Source organism: Anastrepha ludens, chromosome 4, assembly GCF_028408465.1.
Source record: "Anastrepha ludens isolate Willacy chromosome 4, idAnaLude1.1, whole genome shotgun sequence".
Taxonomy (NCBI): Eukaryota; Metazoa; Arthropoda; class Insecta; order Diptera; family Tephritidae; genus Anastrepha; species Anastrepha ludens.
This window is the reverse complement of record NC_071500.1, coordinates 69,773,129-69,795,783: the sequence shown is the minus strand read 5'-3', so window position 1 is coordinate 69,795,783 and position 22,655 is coordinate 69,773,129. Positions and strand designations below refer to the sequence as shown.

General features: G+C 37.7%; 1 protein-coding gene across 13 annotated transcripts in view; it reads left to right on the top strand.

Annotated features, from left to right (window-relative positions):
- LOC128859726 (mediator of RNA polymerase II transcription subunit 13) overlaps positions 1–22,655 on the top strand; it is a 56,053-nt gene that overhangs the window by 20,227 nt on the left and 13,171 nt on the right. For all 13 annotated transcript variants that reach the window (XM_054096780.1, XM_054096778.1, XM_054096771.1 and 10 more), the window contains exons 4-8: positions 13,066–13,159; positions 13,233–13,316; positions 13,572–14,029; positions 14,126–15,032; positions 22,413–22,596. In XM_054096780.1, the coding sequence (XP_053952755.1) occupies positions 13,066–13,159; positions 13,233–13,316; positions 13,572–14,029; positions 14,126–15,032; positions 22,413–22,596 (1,727 nt within the window). The remainder of the gene's footprint in view (positions 1–13,065; positions 13,160–13,232; positions 13,317–13,571; positions 14,030–14,125; positions 15,033–22,412; positions 22,597–22,655) is intronic.

Sequence of the window (22,655 nt, the reverse complement as noted above, 5' to 3'; positions counted from 1 at the left end):
AAGAGTGGACGGCCTTGCGATTACACCAGCAATGAATTCATCAAATTCAACGCAGCTCACACGACACCGCACATCTGCCGGTTAGAAGTATCGGTGAACGCCATTCATCCGCCCGCCCGTATGAAATTTGGCAACGGCGCATCAAGTGCGTTTTAATACCAGTTGTGTGATAGACGTCACAATCTGATTTTTATACTCGTATAACCCACAGTTGCTGGCGTAAAACAGCTGTCGTGTGAACGTTAATGTAGTGGTAATCACCTCGCTTCACATTTGCTTACGTACTACATACAAGTTTTATAATTTTGAGTTTTCTCATCGCGCAGTGGCTATATAATGTTTACGTTTCTGCTGGTTGGTGCTGTTGGCTCTTTGATTATTCTCTGAGTGTTGAGACAATATTGATTTCTCTTTTTACACATACATACATATATGCGCAAAACAACAATAGCTGGTAGATTTGTCGGAACCTGTTTGGCAGAGAGTAGAGGGTATATCATGGGAAATACTCGAAGTGACTACACACATACATGTATTTTTAGTAGCTGCCGTATACTTAACTATTTGTAAACTATTACTCCTCAACCCCGTACAATAGTTCCGAACAGGAGATTCCATAGAAGTTTCAATTGAATGTCGAATTCAGAAATATATCCACATATACTTTAAACACAAGTTTTTGTTTTCTTTTCCCGCTACTCAATAATATTTAGTGGGCTTTTTTGAAGAGTACCCAAAATTTTTTGTGAAAAATTGTAGTTTTTAATTTGACTATGTGCATTCTTCTTCATTAACTTTATTTCAATTCTTTTTGAAAAGTAGGTGCCATGCATATGGGGTTTCACGAGTGACAATTGTTAGATATTCTTCCTTCTTCAATTTAAAATACAAAATACGCAATCGGAGTATTGTAAATTTAAAATACTTGGGATTTTCTGTTAAGGATTGGACAAATACTAAAATTTGTCATAATTTGTAATGTTATGATTTACGGACAATTTTTGAGTCTCTTTCACATTATGCTGTTTCATACAGATAGTTCTCAGGAACAATAATGAAAACAATCATCAAGAAAATAAAACGTTTTAAAAACACTAATTGTTTTGAATTTTTGTAAAACCTTAGCTTTTAAAATGAGCTGATAAGCTAATATGAATTTACGAGGCCAAGGAATTAAAATTATAGTCGAATTCATTAATTTGAAGGCTATCTCTGCGATGCTTGAATCATACAATTCTCCTCGTAGAACTTTTTTCTGGTAGCAACCAAAAACCCTGCACTAAAACAATATGTTTATCCTTTGGTATCTCAGATTGAAAATAAAATTGTCTTACTCATGAAAAGTGTTCCCACGCATAGCTGAATAATTTAAAATTTAAAATTTTAAGTAAAGTATTGTAGTAGTTGTGGCACTGCCTACATCTTTTCTAACGCTTGATATAATTTGAAAAGATGTGCTTTTAATATCAATAATCAATAATATCAAAAGTAACAATAAAATGATGGGATATACATAAATATTTTCTGCTAATAATTTCTCGTTATGCATATAATTAGTATACCTCGCTAAGGCTTTGAAATATTATTTCTGAAGTACGACCACGAAATGTTCATGGATATTTATAAAAAATAGCGTATAATTTGCGTACGTAATGCTACATAAATCATAGAATTCCAAATCATCAAGCACATACTACGTAGTGGCGTTCAGCAGTGTGAACATGCAATTATAATGGCCCTCATTGGAAGTACCCATATATATATGTATGCATGTATGTATGTACATACCGAAACCTCACATGAAAATTCATATAAACACATCTATGCATGCACTTCTGCTTGAATAAAAAAACAAATTTGCTGTTTTCGCTTTGCTTTCTTTAACGGTGCTAATACTCACACGTCTGTTTGGTAGCAGCCAAAGCGAATCCAGACAAGGTGATAGCAGTAGTACAAAGCAAAATTTACATGCATGTATGTTGTTTTTGCAATTGGTGGTTTGTATGCCAAAATTTCAATCAGAATTAGGGGATCCGCAAGCTGATTTCAATTTACTTCAATTGTGCATTGTGCTTGTATGCTGTGTACTGCAAAAATTTTGGATGGAGGTACAGTTTGAAGAGCTGATTTATCACAACAAAATTAAACGGGCGTTCACAACCGTGGTAATATTTTAAGAGTTTGCTTTATGACTTATAACTTTATGAGACTATTTTGATAAATGTAAACAAACACGAAAAAAAAAACAACCTTGAGATTCAAATCATCAAAAAGAAAGAAAAAAAAATACCAATCAGCCGTTTAAGTAACTTCACCTTATATGAATTCGCCTTGGTAGCAGCAGTTCACTCGTGGATTTACTCGCATCCGTAATATTTTGTGTGAGTTTCTTATTTCAGTGTCGTGCTTTGGTCTCATTTTACGGGTTATTGCACTGCTTAACGTTGGAATGGACGCAGTGAATATGGAATAGACATATTTATACACACAAATAAATGAATTTTTTTAATGTATATATATGTATGTAGACCGGCGCGACCTGCTTAGGTAAGGCCGATATTCAGTCGGCTGATACCTACGCTGACTGACAAATGAAGAAGCAGTAATGGCGAAAAACAGAATAGGAAGTTGAGGCAGAGACAAAAGCTAAATATGTTCTGTAAAATTTGAGAGAGAATAAGAAATCAACAGAATTTCTGTTTACTGCGGCTATACAGTGTATGCTGCAATATATGGTGCGCTCGTAAACACTGAACATTTGCGCAAAATTAGCAAACTAATTACATATGCACATCCACATGTATATACATAACACAATATTTTCATATCATTCTTTACTAGAATGGTACATATAACATATACAGCTATTACTGTGCGTATGTTAATTGTGTATTATTTTAATTAATGCGTTTGGTATACGGACATGCATTCCTTTGCCATAAAAAGTAAAGTTTTCTATATACATATGTAGTATTGTATACATATTTACGTTCCACCATACTCACGTTTGACATTTTCCGAAATAATCTATTGCAACATCAATAAATAAATAAATATTTATTGTTTAGTGCTTAAAATTGAAATGGACCCCTCTAAGCGTGGGGTGGGAATCAAGTTGAGCGAAATTGCACACCAATACTGATTACTGACAGTACTAAATTCTCTCAACAGGGTAATCAAAATGAGAGGATGGCTTTATGACGAATGTGCTAAGTTATCTGTTGTTGGTTGGCACTTTGCATTTTTGGACGACCGCGCATCGAGAGAAGTAAACATGAACAAAGATGGGGTGTGTAACAAATACATGTGCACATACACGTTATTATTCGACCCTCTTTATACTTTGGCCACATTGATCTCTTGCCCACATGCACATGCGAATGTAAACTGAGTAACATCTCCCAACAGCCGAAGAGTAGTAAATACCAAAACGCACACGTGCTGTGGACTGGATAGCATAAACGGCATTTCTGTTGGGTAACTTCCCGTATAAGCAAATATTCCATTATGCATATGCGTATGCGTGTGAAACTATTGTTCAATGGCTGGGAGAAGTTCGTGCTGTCGTTGAAGGTGAATTTGCGAATTTAGTGGGTTTTTGTTCATGGTTGCATGTACGCCTGAGTTCCTCAGCCCATGCAAAAGCGGCTCAGTTAAAGTCTCGAGCCAGTTAGACGGTTGTTGGCTAAAACAGTGTAGCTGATAGAGATTTGTTGTTTCATTTTCGTAATCTTATTCGTTGGCCTGTTCGGTTGATGACGGAACTTTGAGAATCCTATTGAACATGCTCATAAAATAAAAGTGGTATATGGGCGAATTTGTGTGCATGTTTGTATCCGAAATTAACGTTGGAGTGTTATACGTTATGAAGGGTGGTTGGATGCAATTTTTGCTTTATTCGCGTGATATGTTTTACAAACACGTGTATAAATTTATCCAATTGTTATTTAATTGTTGTGTTAATTGAACTGTTAAGCATTGTTTCTCGCTCTTACCCTACACAATGCTATCAACTGTAAACCTTTTAACGGTAATATCTGTCCTACGAAATGCAAGACTTTGAAATGCTTTCGGAACTGTTTCTATTTCGAACAGCTTTTGTGCACATTGAAATCTGTAGGAACAAAGACACATCTGCAATAAAGCTCATCCAATAGGATTTAATACTCGCGTTACATTCAGTAGGTCGTAGTTTTGCTTGTTCGGAAAGGCAGTTAACTCAAATTCAATTATTTTTTCTATACAACTGACTGGCATCTTACTATCATAGGTGAATGACCTGGCATATGTTTCAAGTAAATTTTTTATTGCTTTTAAATTATAACTGTTATGGAACCACTTCGCAAGTTTTAAAGAGCGTTTTGGGTAATTGTTGTACTGGTTGAATATCTTTGTACTTGAGCATGAAATACTGAGTTTGATCCCCATTGTAGAGATAAACTATCAACAAGTTTTTTCTGATGATGGCAAATAGGGGCTCTGCATTCATGTACCACATTAAGAATTACACTACAAATGGATGAGAACTGGGCCTGCACTTTTAAGGATTTATGCACTAGAATAAACTTGGGACATAGGTTTTCGACTGTCATGAGAAATAATTTCTTAAAGTTGGGTTGATTATTCAAAATTCAATTACTAAAAGTCAATCTCTGTTTCTCGTTTCACTCTTTTTAAACGGAAACTGTATTGAATACTTTATGTGCATAACCTGGAGTCAGTGCAAATTATGGAGGTTATTGATTGGCCCGTCGAATCTAACTATAAGGCTTTCGGTCCTTCCCACGACAGTCGGTTATATGTTGCCGGAACGTTACATGCATACCCCCATTTGTGGAACAACATCAATACCGACGTCACAAATAGGAACTTTAGAACAATTTATGTGCAATTTATTTCATTATTTATTTTATTTTTAATAAAAAGTGATGCTTAAGTTTTGTTCGTTCAATTTTCTCTCTTAAACCATTTTTAATTTTGGATTTACTCAAGGTTTTGTTTGTCAAAAATAAAGGGTGCAAATATAAAATTCTACTGTATGGATTTCATAATAAAAACCAATACTCTATGATGAGAACATGCGGTGCGTGGTAAGGCACACAATTTAATCTACAAGATCATTACGTTTGATAATGACATATTTGAAAGTCAATGTTTTTTTAATAACATAATATTTGTTTTCGCTTAATTTCACTACCTTGTCAACAATTTTCGACAATTCACAACGGCAACATTGCCTGTGATCTGTGCTAGGTGTAAATACAACGCCTGTGTGTTCAAATACGTTTACAAAAATATTGCCGTACGTAGGCATGCTAGTGTGAATGCCGTGTGAGTATCTATGTGTGCAAAAATGGTGCTGTTGCTATCGGTTGTGCCGTGTCCCGTTGTCGTCATTACTTTTTGTTTCTGTTTTTTTCTTCCATTTGTTGTCGTTTGTAAACATCAACGTCGAAGTGCGCCACTACCTTATCAACATGCTCTTTTCAACCATTGTAAATATTTGAGTACATTTCTCTTCGTATTTGGTGAATAGGAAGGAGGTGTATATTGTTTATGTCGCGTATATTGCTTTACTACTTACACACGTTTATAATAAAGCATGTTGTCCTCGCGCCATAGATAACATTAATTGAGTCATCTTCTTCTCTCGCAGTGTCTACGGCTCTATCGTGCTGTCATTTGCCTTTGCTTCTCTCTATTGGCCAGGGTGGTATTGCAGCATTATTTATGTGTTGTGCTATCCACTTTTCATTATTTCTTCTCTCTCGCCTTTGTGTACGTTTGTTTTCTTTATTCTTTTAGTCGTTGTTGCTTCTTGCCATTTGAGTTTCTTTATTAGCTTGTATTCGTTCATTCATTAATTTTATTTTTCATTTTGTATGTTGATGGCTCTTCTGTGTTTATTCACAGTTTTATTTTTAAAACGTGCTGTTACCACCGCTGATGTTTGTTATTGTTGTTATTATTGTAAATCTAATACCGTTGCACTCTCATGAAACAGCACCAACTCAACATATCTCTTTGATAAAGCGACTCCTCATCTATACCTAATATAGGCGTGTGTAAATACATATGTGCTTATTCATATATATGTATGTGTATGAATATGAACGCTTCTACTTTTGTTGACCACTTTTGGTTCTTACTCAGCTACTCACGCGTATCTAATTAGCTTGATGATTAGTTTTGGTTTAGGTGTATAATTGCGTATGTTAACGGTATTCAAATTCAGGCTTTTGAAAAAGCAGCAGTAAGAATTCGGTCAAACTTAAAGAGTTTTTAACCCGTTTAATACGTTCTGTGTATAGGGCTGTCCTCTTGCAAGCTCATCGCTATAACTTTCTCTTCTTTGGTATAATCCTGCTCTTATTTGATTTGGTTCCGTCTTTCTTTTTTTGTTTAATTGAAACTTGCGCTACGCATTCTACTTATTATTTTGTTTTCAAATAATTTTCTTATTGCCAGAGTATTTGTGTAAAGTTTGTGTGTTGCGATATTTCGCTGATAACCTCCAACACACCATGCAGGGAAAAGTTGAACAAATGAAATAAATTTCTGTTTCAGCACTGGTATTTCCAATCAATAGGTACTGCTGCAAGTAATGGCGATGTCGGTTCTCCCAAAACATCTTGCCTTTTCATTGCCCTCTACTGTTTACGTATTTGACTCTATGGTAAAATACTTAGAAATGCAATCCGGCGAGAAAATTCTATATTCGAGTGTCAAAACGAAGGTAAAGAAGGCAAATTTTCTGCCAGAGGAGTTGGTTGCTTTGAAAATCAGCTTGCTACTTAAATCGTAAATATTAAGACTTTGCACTCAAGGCCGCTTCCGCGCGGACTATCCAGCAACTCAAAGCGTTTCGTGGCGCTTTTGGTGAATTTCTTACCTCTTACTTAAAATGATTAGACACATAAAGTAACACATAAAACTTTTATATTTTAATATTTTAAGTATCTTATAGGTACATAGGATATCTTAGTATAGAACCGAACTTCAAAGAACGATATCACAAACATGAACAAGATATCAATCCCACATAAGGAAACATAAATGTTATAGTTTACCCAGCGCATCGAATTTCCGTACGAATCAAAGTGGTAAGTTGCGGCATTGAATCATGTGGTGAGCGAGAGTCACCTCTCGAGTGTAAATGATTAGGAAATGCGTGTGCCAGACAGGGTGGGCAAAACATCCCTTTTTTAGAAAGTCGAGTGCAACATTGAGCAGTTTGAATGCCGCGGAAGGGCAACATTTTTTCGTAGAAACGTTTCTGCAATTTCTGTAACCCATCCAAAAAATAGGACTTGTCAAAATAGTAATTTGGGTATGGGCGTAATCAATGAAATTACAGGTAAATTTTCTTCGAGCCGTTTCGTTGAGATTAGGTTAGTACAACAGTACGAGAAACCTGGCCCCGAAGGAAGGGAGGATATCCTTATTTATTGACGTATTCTTCCAATATCTTTCTTTATTTCCGCAAACATTGCTTAGGGATTATTCCTTATCAACCTGCATCATTCGACGCGATGGGATTTTCTTCGCCTTCTTCAGGAATTTGGTTACTTGGTTGTTGTTCGGCTTCCTGCTAATTATGAATCCAAGTTTCATCAACAGCGATGATCTACGGCTAATTCTGTTTTAAATTTCGCTTACAGTCATCTAATTGTGCTTCGGCATTGATATCTTTATCGATATTGATCTTTTTCCATTTCTAGTAGTCTCGTAAATTTACTACGGCTTCTGATCCTGTGAGAAGTGATTATTCGGCTATGTTTTGGTTTCGATGTTTTGACTGTCTGCTAATATCGATGGTTGGTGCTTCGAAAAATTATTTACATGGATATTAAATATAGTTATTGAGTTTTAATGAAAGATAAAGTAATACCAATTATAAGCTATTATATAATATATATATAGATGACGCTTATACCCTTTCTTGGGTGTATGGTCAAGCTCCTCCTCCGACTTGTGGTGTGCGTTTTGATGTTTTCCCACAAATGGAGGGGTATAGGGTTTTATACCGCTGCTAAGGGGCAAGGGGCGACGGAAATTAGAAAAACAAAATTTCTATTATTTGGTGTTTCATGCCCAAGGTTTGGAACCTGGGCTCCACCAGCCTATTCGGTTACTAGTTGGTTGTATTTCGGAATAACCGCAACTAGTTTCCATTAGATTTAACTGAGACGCCAGAAAAGGCTTGTATTGACGAACACGCATATTTTTGTATGCCTTTTGTTAATGGTCAATAGCAAACCTTGGAACAATCCTAATAGCAACATAAGGCGGCATTGTATGCTGCATGCAAGAGGATGCTTGGCTTGTCGTCTACCTTATTCCACTGTTTTTTACGGCACTTGCCACAATTCTAAGATTTGCGGTTTGGTGGACAACTCCAAAAAAAGCAAGCTGTTTATAGGCTTTGTATGATTTAGTTAAGGTCGTACGGCAGGCATAATATCTAAAAGACTGCAGAGTCCTCTGGACTAGGAATTAACAATTTATGTATATATATGTACATATATTTCACGCAAAATTTAAGCTGGAAGAAAGACAGCAAAATTAATGCTAGAAAGTAACTCGTCTAGTAGGCAGTACTATTTTTACATCGAGCGTCATGTGGTCATAAATGTTTGCACTACCCATTAGATGATTATAACAATTTTCCGCCAATATAATGGGTCGAATCCAGAATTGGTGAAAACAGCTTATTTTATTCGCCAAAGTTAATACTGGTTCCAATCCATGCAGTTTCTTATATGGAAAATACAAGAAAAACGAACTACATAAAACTGAACCTTCAAATTTCCCTGCTGGCCATGTGCTATTACTCCACTTTGCTACCAATGCAATTTAATAGTACCTGCGAAATCACACATGTATGTATGAATATGCACATATGGCTTTGCTATAATTTTGTTAAGCGCAGTTGTGTCGGAGATAGTATGCTTAGGTCAACATGTTTACACACAGTCCGCTTACTTTGATTACTCTATTACTGCATTTTCTATAAGATTTGTTCCTCTCTGCTAAAATACATATGTATGTATGCATATGTATCTACTTGTTTTTCTCTGCACCAAGGTTAAATGCCGTGATTTGGTGGGAAGGTAATTTAAATTGTGCTTCGTTTTGGTTGTTTTACTTTAGGTGACTGTTTTATTTTTTATCTGTTAATTGGCGAAGTTGGTTGCTTGGCATTTCCATTTGGTAACGTTATTGTACTATATTAAACAAGCAGAATTGCTTTTCTTTGAGCATGCTCGTAGAGAAAGAGAGACAGTGAAATATACATAAACACATACATACATACAATCATATGTAATTCTGCTATATATACATATGCCTTCATCTACGCGGTTACATGCTCATATCTATATTCTGCGAGGTACTTTTCCGATCGGCATTTTTGGGTTTGTTTATTTCGCAATTGTTTATGTCTCCTATCCACCTGTGTGATATACATACACATACTAACTTTGTGTGTTTACTATTGCGTTTAAAGTTGACGTATACATGTATGTACATACATATATAAATAGGTACATATATATATATATATATATATATATGCATATGCATAGATGCATATAAGCTCATCATTGAATACTGGATGTTTGGCTCAACTTTTCTTTTTGTTTATTTTAGCTCAAACGCCATTTATAGAACTTGTCCCTGCTACTATACTATGGAGGGTGGTACAAATGGTGTTTTTAATTATACTATATGTTACTTTGACATGGACAGCTCTTTTTTCCCACTGCAAATCTCTGCGGAAAGAAGCTAAACGCTTCACGCAAACTTTTTTTCCAAACTTAATGATCCGTTGTCCAAAATGTGCGTTTATTGAAAGGATGCTACACCATCTTTCCTGAAGAAGCGCATTTTCATCTCGCCGGCTATTTTGGCTAGCAAAACTGCCACATCTGGGGATAGGAGAACCCGCACGGGGGTTTCGAGCGGTGACATCATTTGAGGCATTTTGTTCGTTACAAGAGCCATGATACACAATTTTTTGGGTCTGAAAATTGACTACATGGACTTGGACGATCTTTAGTTTCAGACGCTTCATGCCACCCATCCTATGCCACAATTGATCTTTTGCACGCCAAGTTCGGTAATCGTATTATTGACCTTCTCGGTGATGTTAATTGACCACCTCAGAGCTGCTCTTTGACGCCGTTACACTGTTTTTGCGGGGTGCGTGAAGAACCGATATTTGCGAACAATCCAAAAACTAATTTTTGTTTATTATTCTGAATTTTTTAAAAGCTACTATATAGACTACCCACCCACCCAATCACATATTAAGGGTTTCCAAGAGGTGCGTTCAGGTGGTGCAAGGGAGTGCGCTCAGCAGGCTTGCCACACAAATGAAATATTTGTGCTCTAAAGAGTGGCTAATAAGTCCTGTGTGGATTAGTGTTTTTCCATCTGACAATTTTGCTTCATTTGACACCGATGATATGTTTGGCGAGAGCGAAGTGCTCTCGGTACTGTGTGAAATGCCAAACCAAACCGAAATAAAGGTGACATTAGCCAAGCATGATAGATTACAAGGTTTGGTCATTCCAAGCAAGATTGCGAGAGGAATTTCGGCTGTCACGTCATATAAGACTCGCCAGCAGAATTGTGCCTGCTTATTTCACACGCATTCTTACGCTCTTCCAATTAGAGGGCAACGAAGTGACATAAGCAGCTGGTATGTAAATCTTTCTAACATAACCAATTCAATCTCATTTTTTTTCGTAAACAACCTCTGTTACGTTAGTAAATCAGCTGATTCCTTCAAAATCGCTGGAAGACATTTAACGGTCTGGTGTTGGTCACACCTTATAAATTATTTGCACCGTGGGTATTATTTATTAGATTAACTCACATAAAATGATAGTTTTTCCCTGTTACAAAACTTCGATTTTATATACTCACCTACAAATGCAGTTACTGACCTATCAGAACAACTGAGATATGCTTGAAAGCATCTTTTTGAGCATATGTATTATTTAACTGAATCACAGGGCACCCCGCAACGGCATTAAGTTTAAGTTTATGTATATATTACAAAACTAATATAAAGGGTTTTCCAATAACAGGTGTCATCTATCGCTATCGAGAGATGATTAACGATTTTTTTATGGCCGGAATTGGATGGTATTGATCTGGACAAGGTTTATTTTCAAGAAGACGGCGCTACGTGCCACACAGCAACGAAACCTTTGACTTCAAGACCTCAAAGATGGAATTCGTGAGGCTATCGAAGACATGGGGCAGCCACTTTGCAAGTCGGTTATGGAAAATTTCATGAAAAGGATATTGTTCTGTAAGCGTGGTCGTGGTGGTCATATGCCTGATGTTATTTTCCACTATTAACGGCATTTATATTCAAAAATAGCATCTCTTATTGGAAAACCGTTTAGTAGTGTTCATTTCCCTTTGAAATAGAATGTCGCATGCATAGACCTACAGGGTACGAGATCAGAACAACAATTGGATATAGCAAATAATATATGATTTTTCTTAACTCTAATCGAATTCTTAACGTTAAGGGATTCGCCTTAGAAAGTTTGAATAAAACTATGTATATAGCTTTAGTCTGGCAAGAATGTGGCATTCGCTAAAACAGAGTCGGTTAGTCCAGTGCATGTGGAAACTGTAAAGGCGCAGTCGATTGTGTTCGGTTAATGTCAACCGAATGTAACAATTTGTTGTCCTTTCTACATAGCGGCTAATCAGATAGTTTCGCAAAGTACTTAAAGTTGCAGTTATAGCAAACGCAATCGACTGGCTCAGTCTACATATTTGTTCAGGCCATATTAAGGTAGCACCCCATCAGTTCGTCGGCTGAAGATAGCAGATTCATGCTAATTCTGTTTAAAAATTTGATCCATTACTTTATCCAAGCTGGGACCAAATACATTATTGCCAGGTACAAACCCACTCGGCTGCGCGGTCGCTAACACTTAACACAATCCCATAGAAAATAATTGAACGATGGCAACTCTCAAATCTCCAAGACGAATTCCTTTAAGGTGAAGTTACCAAAGCAGCTTGCTTTTTTGTGGTTTGAATGCCTTGTTATACGTGTTTTGCTATTATCTTTTTGTTTTTGGTTGTTTACATTCTGGTTGGTCGCAGTAGCCGAATGCGTTAGTGCCTGACTACCATTCGATAGTTCGGAAAACCATTGCATCAAACAGCCTTTTGCTATTAGCGGTAGCCCCTTGGCAGGCAATGGCAAGCCTCCGAGTGTATTTCTGCAGTGTAAAAGCTCCTCATAAAAAAACCCAAACATTTGCCGTTCGGAGGTGGCATAGAACTGTGCGTCCCTCCTTTGTGGCTTATGGCGGCGAATCTTTTTCGATAACTTTGTTGCTTTCGCTTGCACATTTTTCGTTAAGTGAGCAGAGGCCAGAGATAGCGAGCAGAGAAGTGGCGAATCGAAGACGCCTATTGTTGATTTGTGTTTCGTTCCATGATGTTTGCCATATTTTTCCAGCAGAGTAATAAAAATGGCAACCGCCGTAGCCGAATGGGTTGGTGCGTGACTACTATTCGGAATTCACAGAGAGAATGTCGGTTCGAATCTCGGCAAAACACCACCATTTTTCTAATAGCGGTCGCCGCTCGGCAGGCCATGGCAAACCTCCGAGTGTATTTCTGCCATGAAAAAGCTCCTCATAAAAAATATCTGCCGTTCATAGTCGGCTTGAAACTGTAGGTCCCTCCATTTGTGGAACAATATCAAGACGCACACCACAAATAGGAGGAGGAGCTCGGCCGAGCACCCAAAAAGGGTGTTCGCGCCAATATATATATGTATATATAATATATGACAGTTCAAATATAGAATATTGGTATTTAAAACGCGGTAGTTGTAACTAATTGAATATTTGCTTTGGTCGTGGGCAAACACAATTATTTTTTGATAAACCAAAAAAGTTGCCAAGAGATTTCTTTTGTTACTCGTTATTATCATTTATTAAATCTTTTAAGCACTCTATACACAATATTTGCTTATTTTAGTAAAAAATTATAATGAAACTATATTCTTTTTATTTACAGCAAACCAAGCACTATGGAATGGAACCTGGGAACGAGGTCTAACCTACGAGTGTCGCTCTCTTCTCTTCAAAGCTTTGCACAATCTAATGGAGCGGTAATTATGCAACCAAAAATATATAATAATTCTCAATTATTTAACAACAACCTTCTAACAATTATTTTCATAGGTTCGTGCTGACCAAAGATATTGTGCGTTTTGGAAAATGGTTCGTTCAGCCGTGTACTTCAAATGATCGTCTATTTGGTCGAAGGTAAGCTCAGCTACATTTGCTTAGTCAACAATATTCTTTTGGATAACCAAACCTATAATGACTTGCTGTTTTGCACAGTTATAAAACATTAAGTTGCACTGGATATCCTACAGCAAATTGATAACAAATTCTCTGTGGTCTTGCTCTGAGACACAACTTGGATCATCGTTCAATTTGTTACATTTTTAATTATGCATTAAAATTCTCCTTTAATTGTCGAATACATTCAATTTAACCAATTATTTGTATTTTCAGTTCGCAACACCTTTCATTTTCATTTACGTTCTTCGTGCATGGAGACACCGTGTGTGCATCAATCGATCTAAGAGAACACCCTGCGGTACGTCCATTAACGAAGGAGCATTTAACGGAAGCGGCTGCCGCTTTTGCTGCCGCTCCGAATTCGCAAACACTGTCGCAATCTCATGAACATGGCAATATAACTAATTTGCCGGAAGAAGTGGCGAGTCCACATTCAAACAATGGCGGAAATGGGGATGGTGCAACCACCCCAAATACCTCAAACTCATCCTCCTCCCCCAGACCTCGAAGGGTTATATTGGCGCCATTTGGCATGGCGGCAACACTCACTGGTAATAGCTTTAAAGCTACGGATCCAACGGCTGAGAAGATTTTGGAAGATTGGGCATCGTTTTTCCCATTGTGCAATAAGGAGAACTCTGATGTGCCACCGGTGGTTGAAGTTGTCTCAGGTAGGCGAATAATCTGAAAAGATTTTCAGATAATTATTAAGTATTAATTTTGAAACTTTCTAATAATTTTGTTCGTTTGTTATCGTTTTGCTTTAGGCGGACATAAAATGTATCATCCCTCAATTTATGTACTAGTCACTGATTTGGATGACATGGAGGAAATGGAGGCGGCTGCTTCGCAAAAGGGTTCGCTGGGCACAACATCATCTGCGGAGGCTGCTGCATTGGCCGCCATTTCAGCTGCGAATTCCAATGAATATGCTGGCGGTGGTAGTCGAAAACCAACATCGCATCACCCTGGTGGTGTACAACAACAGCAACAACAAATGCACGCTGTAACCACTGTAACTACAACAACCGTTGCTACATCAAGCAGCCAAGGCAGTGGCAGCGGCAGCAACAGTGCAGGTGGAGGTGGAGGTGGTCGTGGCTTAGGTAGCAATAGCAGCATTGCAATGGTTGAACAACGTTTGCATAATTTGACGGCAAGTGTGCAACCCCACTACGATACCACTGCGAGTAGTTTCACTGGCAGCACAACCAATACTCATGCCTCACCACAGGCAGCAACAGAAATGCCAGAACGCGTATGGCAGGATTGTATAACGAATACCTTGCATGTGGCATATGCGGCCAGCGTAGCGACTTCAGTAGCAAGCACTGGCGTGACAACCGGGGCAGCTGGATGTAACATATCATCCCATCCCACAAACGTCGGCGGAGTTTCTGCTATTTCGGGCACCACTGCAACGGGCAGTAGTGCAGTAGGTGGCGACGATTGCAATTCCGCTAGTAGTGGTAATAATAGGAATAGCGAAAACAATGGCGGTGGCGGTAGCGGAAGCGGTTGCAGTGCTATGGACACTCAAAATGCCAACACAAATACGAGTGACATGAAAGATATTAAAGACATAAATGGAATGGAGACGAAATTGCGAATGCAGCAGCTACAATTTTGGGGATTTGTCGACCCATTGGAAAAAGCACCTTGTACATGCACAAAGTAAGTTGCTAAACAATTTACCTTTCTTGATTTTACGGAAATGGCTATTTGAGGGTATTAGGATTTGTTAACGTAAGTCCTGGAGCGCCCTCTGGCGGCCAAACATTGTTAATTGCAATGCAGCAAAAATGCATGGACGAAAGAAACAGAATTTATATAGTGCAAGGACATATAAGGGGAAGCATTTTCAAACAAATGTTAGATAAGCAAGTGAAGACGGTCGAATGTATTTCAAGAAAGTTAAGGTGTTATAAACATTACCTACTATTTAGATTCGCAATTTTTAACATAACGGTTTGTCCAATACTTGAAGCCGTAAATATTATATAATACCTTTATTATTGTTTTATTAAATTCTTTCCTATTTTACAATGTTTGACATTTTTAGCTTTTACTCTGTGTACTGCATGAACCCTTTTTACACACTCTTTAGCCCCCAAACCATAAATTCGCTTCTTAATGTTTAAACTAAAATATAAATTATTTCGTAGCCGAAAGCTAAGCAAAAAATATTTTTTTTACCAAAAAACTTTCACCCAGTTGCTAAGGGGCATTCTGACTAGAATAGACAGTTGGCTTAAGCACCGTTAGTTGTAATTAATATATACGTATAAGTGCAATATTCGAAATCTTTTAGAAGACGATAGAAAAATATGTAAAGAAACGAATTGGCCACCAATTTACAGAATCTCACCGGCGTCAACACTGTCGTTTTCCACACTTATTTCTAGCAGCAAAAAGACTGTAGCTTCTACTTCTCTGTTAATGACATCCCCCATATCTAGTGTTTCCGGGCCGGTTTCGTCACTGCGTCAGAGTAACAACAGCGTTATGATGGCATTGGGTGGAAAAATGCACACCGGCTCGGGTGGATGCAGCGGCAGCAGCAGCAGTAGCATCAACACCACCAGCAATAGCCACCACATTCAACAACAGCACCAGCAACAACAGTACCGTACTACATCTGCATCATTAACGATGTTGACGCCGTCGTCGTCGATGGGACAGTCGTCCGTATGCAGCATCGCCAAAGGGAATTCGTCTCGCACTTTGGTGCGTTCCATTCCATTCCATCGGCGACAGCAATATGACTTTTACTTCGGTAACAATAACAACGGCAGTAACAATTTGAGTACAAATACAAGCATTTCGATATCGAAGTGCCAGAGCGACAGCGGTGGTGGCGGCAGTGATGGTGCAGTGGATACAGTAGACGCTGCCGCAGCTGCTGCTTCCAATGGCGTCACTGTGCATTATCAAACTTCAGACACCATACCAAAGCAAAGGTTTGTGTTGTCTCTCTCTCTCTCTCTCTCACTTTCTCTTTCCGCCTTACTCTCTTCTCAATATGTACTCACTTGCTCTTATCCTGATCCATATCATCATTAACCTTTTTATTTGGAAACAAATTGCAAACTCCCACACCACCATTTGTCTGCTATGGAATCCCACACACCACATACTCACTAAACTATTTTTTTACCTACATAAATTTAAATGCATAATGCGGTGAAATTTGTACATTTCTTAATCCCCTGAAAGAGTAACAAATAACTAATTGTAATATAAAACGATAAAATGTAGAAATGTTTGTAAAGGTGTGGAAACTACACAATGTCATATCATATAATATATTGTAATTTTTATTTGATAGCTCGATTTTTCATATATTATATACATATGTTGATCGTGTTGTCGACATTTCACGGGTATTATGTGCCCACATACATAGGTACATGCATATGTATATATTATACACCTTCAGTTGTGCTAAATTATCATTTGCAAAAGTAATATCATCACGTTTAGAGCAGCACGGATAACATTCACAATTTTGTGCGAACACATACATTTATATTTCCTTTGAACTCAAATAAGTAATAATTCATATGTTCAAATCAGAAATGGAAGAGATGGAAATTTGGTAAAAGACGTCTCTGATACAGCTGAGCTATGGACACTTATTTTTACGGTTACATAGCGACAATGAAAAACACGCAGAAATAATTCACCACAAAGTTTACGTTCCGCCGCTCCAAGAGGAGCTCCCTTGTGCTATAATGAGCTATTGAACGCTCAAAGTCGGAGTTTGGAAAATCGCTACTAAGCATGATATCATCCAAGAAATACTTATACATTCCCAATAATTGTTGTATCTAAGGTTGTTTTTGTTCTAGTAGTTTACTAAATACTTCCCAGCGCGGTGAAGTCATTGTCAAAATCGTCTAACGGTAGGTCCAGAAAGTATGCTGTTCTGACGTTATTAGCCAAGAAGGAAAGGGGTGTTAGATGAGTAGTTTTGAGGGGGTCCGGAATAGGTGGTTAGCCTCGTGCGGGGTACCTTCACATGACCGGTCTTGGATCTCGTCAGTATAGTTGAAGAGTTGTCTCGTGACTCACCTGGGAGGGGGCTTGGCTCTAGCAAGTGTCGGCAGGGGTGATTCTTGTGGTAACAGCCCAGCAGGAATTGCTTGTTAAGCATCTTACTGCGCTCTTAATCGGGAGCATAGAAGTCTTTTTCTGAAGGTTTGTCTACTGCGAATTACTGGTGCCAGGTGAACAGACGGGAGCGGATTGCTTATATAATCTAAACTTCGGTTTGTTTGTATTTAAAGTAATTCCCACTGCTTGCGCCAATGACAACGGGATACACTTTCTTAATTGAGTGGTAAATCCACTATAGGAAAGTTGTGTACAGTAGGTATGAAAAATTCCGAAAAAAAAAACCTTAAATTCAAAAATCCTCACTTACCTTTTCGTCGACTTTAGCGTCGCTTTTCACGTTTTTAGGCTTGGTTAATCTGATATTTGAGAGGGTAATACGTACTGCCATTTTGAATCGCAGCGACACCATATAGAGCAAATTTCCAATGTTGCTAGATTCTAGAGGAAACTTCTGATGTTGGAATTCACAGACGATATTGACATTGCTGACCTCAACACCTGTGCCGTCAGCGTGACTTTTTCTAGCTTAGTTAAGTGAAGTTTTACGGGAGTTTATATACTTTAGTTGGATACCTCCAACCATGTTAGTCTTCAGATCAAGCGATGAATAAATCTTGGAGAATAGCATATCAATTGAAAAACAGATCTCTCTCTGGATAAACATTTACGCATTTTACTACTATCTCGAAATTTTCGTGCTTTAATAAGGCGGAGAACATGGAGTATGTTAAAGTTAGCAAGAGAGAATTCGTAAGAACTATTCTGCGTAAGATTTGCGGTCCTGCACGAGATGGATACCAGATAAGATGGAATGATGTAATGAACTCTGGAAGCACCATATTCAGAAACTAGTGCAAATGAGGAGGCAACATGCGAAGTTTGTTTGTCTCTGCCCGAATAGACATAAATAATGCATAACATCATAAAATCTTTTATACATATGCCATAGCTCTTGTACATTCGCAAATATGTATACGTAACACGCATGCTTAGTCCAACAAATGTTCAGCGACAATTGGGACAAGCGAAGTTGTAAATTCCTTCGGGCTAGGGGTAAAGGGAACTTCTAATGTTAATAGATGCGCAATTTTCGATATTGAAGAGAGTTTTAATTTTGCATTGTCCAATAGGAATCAAGAGGCGAGATTCAATATTACTGCAAGCCCATAGTGTTCTAGCTGTTCGGACGATGATGAAATAGAATCATGACATAATCTCATCAACTGCTCTGCTTTCGAAATGCAATAAGACTGCAGTAGATATCAGTCATCCGCGAAACTCCCTAAGTCTTGTAGGGGTACCACCTTGAAGAAATAAGGGTATAAACTAGCGGTAGAAAATCATAATAATTACTTACCGTTATATCGGAACATAGTTTTCTAAAAACGCTCATAATGAAAAAAGCTGCTCATAAAAAATCATCGATTCGGGGGTTCCGCTATTTGTGGAAGGACATAAGACGCACACCACAAAATGGAGGAGGGGCTCGGCTAAACGCCTAAAAGAAGTGTTCGCGCCAACGAGCTGTACCCAAAGCGTTTTGATATCCATTATTTCTAAAACCATTTCAATTTTAACCAAAAGTTAGTTGTAAACAAAACTAACTAAAATCTATTGAATAAGTAGAAATTATTTAATTTGAAAAAAAAAAAAACTTTTCTCGCGGAAGTAAAAAACTTGTATACTTGCGTTGGCAACACTTTAAATGTATCTTTCTAGTAATTCCTGTTAACTTCATCCGCTATTATTTGCATGTCCGTATTTTTGATTGTCCGTATTTTTTACATCGTTTTTTAAATAATGTTTTGGAAAAAAAAATTCCAACATATGCCAAATAAATAAACCTCAAAAATATGTAAAAGAGTTAATTATGAAATATTAATAAGAAGACAAGAGCAGAAGCAGAGGAGGAGTAATTTTTTCCGATGAGAAAAATTCACTCTGGGCCGATCAGATGGTTCCCAAATGTATTGGCATGACCAACAGGGAAAAAGAGGAGAAAATGGCTCGTAATTTCGGAGGGGGCTCTGTCAAGGTATGGGTAGTCATTATGTAAAATGCAAAATACCTACATAAATATATGTTTCATATACACAAAAATTAATAATGCCAAGTATATAGAACTTCCAGACAAACTACTTATTGACGGGCCACTTTCTGTGGGCGAAGCACATGGAAAGGTTAGGCATCTCAGACAGTGTAGTCTGCCCAGTTTGTGAAGAGGAGGATGAGACGGCGGACCACTTCCTGTGCGTCTGCCCCGCCTTCGCTCGAATCAGGTTTGAGGTCTTTGGCACTGATGTGTTAAGAAGGGACCATTTTGGCTCCTTGGCACCACAAGATCTACTCAGATTTCTTCGGAGATCGGGTAGATTTAAAGAAAGTTAAAAAGGAAATGCAACTGTAGTACAATGGATTTAATTAATGTCTAAGTGCTGTACTTGCTAGTTGTCCCGACCAAAAAAAATAAACGTATTACTGTTTTGATGAAAATTTCGATGATGAGTGGATTTTGCAGCATAAAGACGCAGCCGTTTGTGCCTCCGAAACAACAAAAGAGTTTTTAGTAGCGAGAAAAATACCAATTTTAGAATGGCCTGCCTGTAGCCCTGACCTCAACCCAATCGAAAATCGGTTTTCAAAAGTGGCAGACAGTTTGATAGCGCGATTAATGACGAACTCTCACAAAACTGATCAAAATATTATAAAAAACTTAATTAAATCGATACCGTTATGGTGTGGGGCACATTACACAAAAGGCGTAGGTAATCTTGTATTTATCGACGGAATAATGGACAAATTGTGGACTACCTTTAGGTAGGTAGGTAGTGGCAGTCGGTCTCTAAACCAACTCACATCAGACCGATCCAATCTGATACCATAGTAGCAATTTGCTTGATTTGATACCCCTCGTTAAACCATTTTGTTTTAAATGCTACCCCATTGATCTGGCGAACACCTAAATTACTACGGTCAGCAGTAGCATTTAAGAACGATGAGCCGAAGTATCTAAACCTAGTGGCATGCCGCGCGGGATACTCACAGAGAAGATGCCTGACAAACTCTTCCTTCTCCTCATCCTTGCAACTTCTTGGTAGTGCCCTCTCTCGCAAGTATTTCCCCCCATCTCGTTAAGAGATATCCAGCATTTGCGAGCAATGATGGAATTAGTGACATCCCTATCTAGAGATTTATTCGCCGCTTGGCTATCATAATAAATATTTACTTCGCTAAAGGTAGTAATAAGTTTGCCTAATCAGACAGCTACCTCATTAATAGCAGCCTTAAATACGCTACAGTGTTTAGGAAGACAAGCCGAAACGCTTACTTTTGGCTTCTTATAGTAGACGCTAAAGCCAACTTTATCGTCAAGCTTTGAGCCGTCAGTAAAGAACCGTAACCAATCGGTTTTTGGACCGTCTTTATTTATTTTAAAACAACATTAATTTATTTTTAAAAATAATTTAGCTCTAAAATTGGATAGGTATTAGTGGTGAATATGGCTTTGTGCAAAATAAAGGACAAAACATTCCATTGCAGAAGTTAAAAAAGTACCACTGCACTCTCCTCGGAGTCCAGACCTTAACCCTATTGAGAATCTGTACATGGAGGGCAAGTTACATGAGCGCCACGTAAATAGTAAAAATGAGGTTAAGGTCGCTCTTCAAGGTATATGGGAAAATAGGTATACCACTCGATGTTACAAAAACCTACATTCTATGACAAGAAGACTGCAAGCTCTGTTAGGCGCCAAGTCTGGCGACACGGTGTACTCATTATTGTATTACTTTTAATTAATAGTTATTGTATCATACAAGTTTTTTTGTTTTGGGTTTGGAATATAAAAGCTTTTGGAAAATAAAAATTTTGTAGATAAATGTATGAAAACGTAAGAAAGTCTGGCTTGACCATATGAGTTGTGAATATGGGGTATACACATATTTGGTTCTGAAATAAAGGTTTTTTGTTCCTTAAAAAGATGATTCGTTATATGTTTAAATAGTTTCAAATAGTTCTACACATTACACAGAACTGAGTTGGGTGCCCTGCAAGGGCTAAAAACATATTATTTCTCTTATTACACGTTCAAAAGTTTTCCACGTTTTACTCTCTTTTTTCATCTCTAACCTAGTATAAAAACGGGCTGGTGTGTCTCTTTTTGGAACCGTTATAAAAATTTAACCTAACCAGCCTCTTGGCGAAGAAACATTTTCAAACAATAATAACTCGATTCTCCTTTTTTCTATAAATTATGCATTGGCTTAAAATAAGGTATTATACATTTTTAGACACTAATGGTTTTTTCACTAATGAAAGGCCCATTCATATTTATCCTTTATGCTTTGGGAAAATTCGGTAGAACCTCGATAATTGGGTGTTGGTTTTAGAAAATATTATATTGCATGGCGTTTAACTGGTGATTTGTCGTGATTTGGCGTAGGAATGTGCATACATATTTGTATGTATAAATATGTACTTTTTGCTTGAATTTCTATAGCCTTTTATTTTAGAGTAATATATTTTGGATATGGCTCACATTCAGAAATAATGAATATTTAGCTGTAACACATTTGTATGTATTGATTAGAGCTTATATACTGGACGTAAACTGTAGGGTATTTGTTTCCGTACAATAAGTATTGATGATTTTGATTTGTTTCCATCACAAACTTAAATGGTTATAATCGTTAGATTAACTGCAATCCTCACATATGCATACATATACAATAATCGTAAAAGCAACTGCTTCATGTTTTATTTTCGGATACATTTGAAGTTACCGTACATTTAAAATATCAATTACGAAAGGTGATAGAATGCATATCAGCATATCAATATACATATGTACATATATAGCATATCCCCTACTACAAAACAAGCTGTTTTAAGGAATTTTGATTATTACTTCTATTATTTTCCTGTTTTTTTTTTCAGAACTCTTAATCCTGCATCGATGACGCCGCACGATACACCACATGGCGGCGCTTCAACTTACTCGCGTAACTCAGTCGGCGACTTGATGCCAGTTCCATCAGTAGGCTCACCGGGCACACCTGCACAGTCGCCACATCCGAATTCAACCCTATCACAGCCTACGTCGGTACCACCGGCCGATCAAGTGAGTGCCTGAGGTTTATACTGGCTCTTTATTAGCTGTCGTAGTTGCATTGCTCGTGA